The sequence below is a fragment of the Cebus imitator genome, unplaced genomic scaffold (genome assembly GCF_001604975.1).
Source record: "Cebus imitator isolate Cc_AM_T3 unplaced genomic scaffold, Cebus_imitator-1.0 Scaffold613, whole genome shotgun sequence".
Classification (NCBI taxonomy): domain Eukaryota; kingdom Metazoa; phylum Chordata; class Mammalia; order Primates; family Cebidae; genus Cebus; species Cebus imitator.
The window spans coordinates 261496-264167 of NW_016107928.1; the positions used below are offsets into that span (position 1 = coordinate 261496).

Sequence of the window (2672 nt, forward strand, 5' to 3'; positions counted from 1 at the left end):
CTTTATGTGTCTACCAGAGTTTTCTTCTTGAACACAGTCCTGTTGTGCCACTTCCTTGCTTGAAAACCTCTGACACCTCCCACGGCATTCAAGGTTCTTGTGGACCTAGCGCTCATCCCGTCACGTTTGCTCCTGTCCTCCACGGTTCCCCACCCCTCTTGTGCACTTTGCCCCCTTCTACCACGTCACCCCCATGCTGTACTTTTTGCTCCTCCGCTGGGCTTCTCTCGATTCTCTGAGAGTGCTCAGCCTCTTCCCACCTCGGCACCTTTGTTCACCACGCCCCCTTCTGGCACCTGTGTTTCCACCTTCCAATCCCTGCATACACACTCACCCAGCCAATGAAAAACAGTTAATTTTAATGTGTCAACTTGGCTAGGTCACGGCACCCAAATATTTGCTCAAACACCAGTCTAGACGTGACTATCAAGGTATTTATTATTTATTTATTTACTTTTATTTATTTATTTGTTTATTTTTTTAAAGATGGGGTTTCACCATGATGGCCAGGCTGGTCTTGAACTCCTGACCTCAGGTGATCCACCCGCCTCAGCTTCCCAAAGTGCTAGGATCACAGGCATGAGCCACCACACCCAGCCTTATTATTTATTTTTAAGGTTTTTTTTGGCTGTAAGTGTATTCAATGCAAAATAATCCTCTCCAGTTTTACTGAGGTGGCTGACCACATCCACGACCAAATCCGCCTCTAAGCTGGAATTAGGTTGCTGACCCAGCCCCAGCATCACCTTTCTTGTCGGCACCAGGTGGCACAGCACTCCATCTGTAGGTGTCTCTGTCGGCTTCCCCTCTTGTGAGTCTTGCGGGTTGCTCACCCTCCAGACCGTTAGGCCGAGGCCTGGCAGTCTCTGGACGGCTGCAGTGTAGGGTGGCAGGCACAATCTCCAGGGGCAGATGAAGGTCATCACCGAGATACTGGATACCCTCATTGGTAAGGCACCAGTAGAAATGTCTCCAGGCAAACTGTTCCTTCACGTAGCCTCGAGGCTTGAGAGACTGCATGGCCTTCATGACATGAAGGTTGGGCACATTCTTGTCTGCCAGCTCCGGGTGCTTAGGCATGTGGACATCCTTCTTGGCCACCATGACTCCCTCCTTAAAAAGGAGTTCATAAATGGCAATACGGTTCTTCTTAGGCATCAACATCTTGGCGGCTGTAGAGTCCGGGTCCAGGGCTGGAAAGGCTATTATTTTTTATTTTTTGAGACAGAGTCTCACTCTATCACCCAGGCTGGTGCAATGGAGCAATCTTTGCTCACTGCAGCTTCCACCTCCCAGGTTCAAGTGATTCTTCTGCCTCAGCCTCCTGAGTAGCTGGGATTACAGGCGTGCACCACCATGCCCAGCTAAATTTTGTATTTTTAGTAGAGACGGGGTTTCACCATGTTTGCCAGGCTGGTGTCAAACTCCTGGCCCCAAGTGATCCTCCCGCCTCAGCCTCCCAAAGTGCTGGGATTATGGGTGTGAGCCGCCGTGCCCGGTCCACAGGTCATTTTCCTCCATGGATACTCTTCCATTGAAGGCAGACAGTTTCTCCTTGTCTGCACATCTCCATGGAGCCTAATGGCTCTTTTTCTTTTTTTTTATGACTATCTGAAGCACTGTGGTTTGTACTTTTTTTTTTTTTAAAGAGACAGGATCTCACTCTGTCACCCTTACTGGAGTTGCAGTGGCATGATCATAGCTCATTGTATCCTGGAACTCCTGGACTCAAGTGAACCTCCTGCCTCAGCCTTCTGAGTAGCTAGGACCACAGATGTGCACCTCCATGCCTGGCTAGGTTAAAATTTTTTTTTTGGTAGAAATGGCATCTCATTATGTTGCCTAGGCTGGTCTCGAACTCCTGGGCTCAAGTGATCCTCCCATCTCAGCCCCTCAATATCCTGGGATTATAGGCATGAACCACCTTGCCTGGCCTTCTAGTGCCTCTTAAAGGTCCTGCTCCACTAGGAAAGGAGATATCCCAAAGCAGCGGCAGGAGAACTAGGGAAATGGAGAGCTTGAACAGCATCTAGGGAGAAGGAGCCAATTCAGAAAGGAAACGCATGGCAGGGGTTACCAACGCAGGTGCCTCCAGGGCTGGTCATGTGCATGGAGGAGGCAGCAGAGAACAGATAACGGTGGGATGGGGTGATCCGCATGGCCATTCCATGCAGGCCAGCCCCGTATTTCCCTATGGGAACATAGGCACAGTGGTGCCAGCTTTTTCAAGAAAGGCTGGAAATCCAGATTTTTGTGTGAAATGTCCCAATTTGTAACTGTTGACAGCTAATTCCGATTATTTCAGTGCACTGTATGTGTCTAGAAGCCTTCAGGGCTACTGGTACTGTTCTATTTTTTAGGCTGGATTGATGGGTACGTGAGTCTTTGGTTTTCCTGTATTTTTCTTGCCTTATAGAAATATAAATATCGGCCGGGTGTGGTGGTTCACGCCTGTAATGCCAGCACTTTGGGAGGCCACGGCGAGTGGATCACCTGAGGTCAGGAGTTTAAGACCAGCCTGGCCAACACGGTGAAAACCCCTCTCTACTAAAAATATAAAAATTAGTCACATGTGGTGGTGGGTGCCTGTAACTCCAGCTACTCAGGAGACTGAGGCAAGAGAATTGCTTAAACGTGGGGGTGGGGAGCAGAGGCTGCAGTGAGCTGAGATC

The 2672-nt window shown here is 49.4% G+C and overlaps 1 protein-coding gene across 1 annotated transcript; it reads right to left on the reverse strand.

The window, feature by feature from the left end:
- Positions 1–605: 605 nt before the first annotated feature.
- LOC108294978 (40S ribosomal protein S10-like) lies at positions 606–1197 on the reverse strand. The gene has a single exon (XM_037734398.1). It carries the CDS (start codon positions 1162–1164, stop codon positions 718–720), a length of 447 nt encoding a protein of 148 aa, XP_037590326.1. The 5' UTR covers positions 1165–1197; the 3' UTR covers positions 606–717.
- Between the last annotated feature and the right edge of the window lie 1475 nt (positions 1198–2672).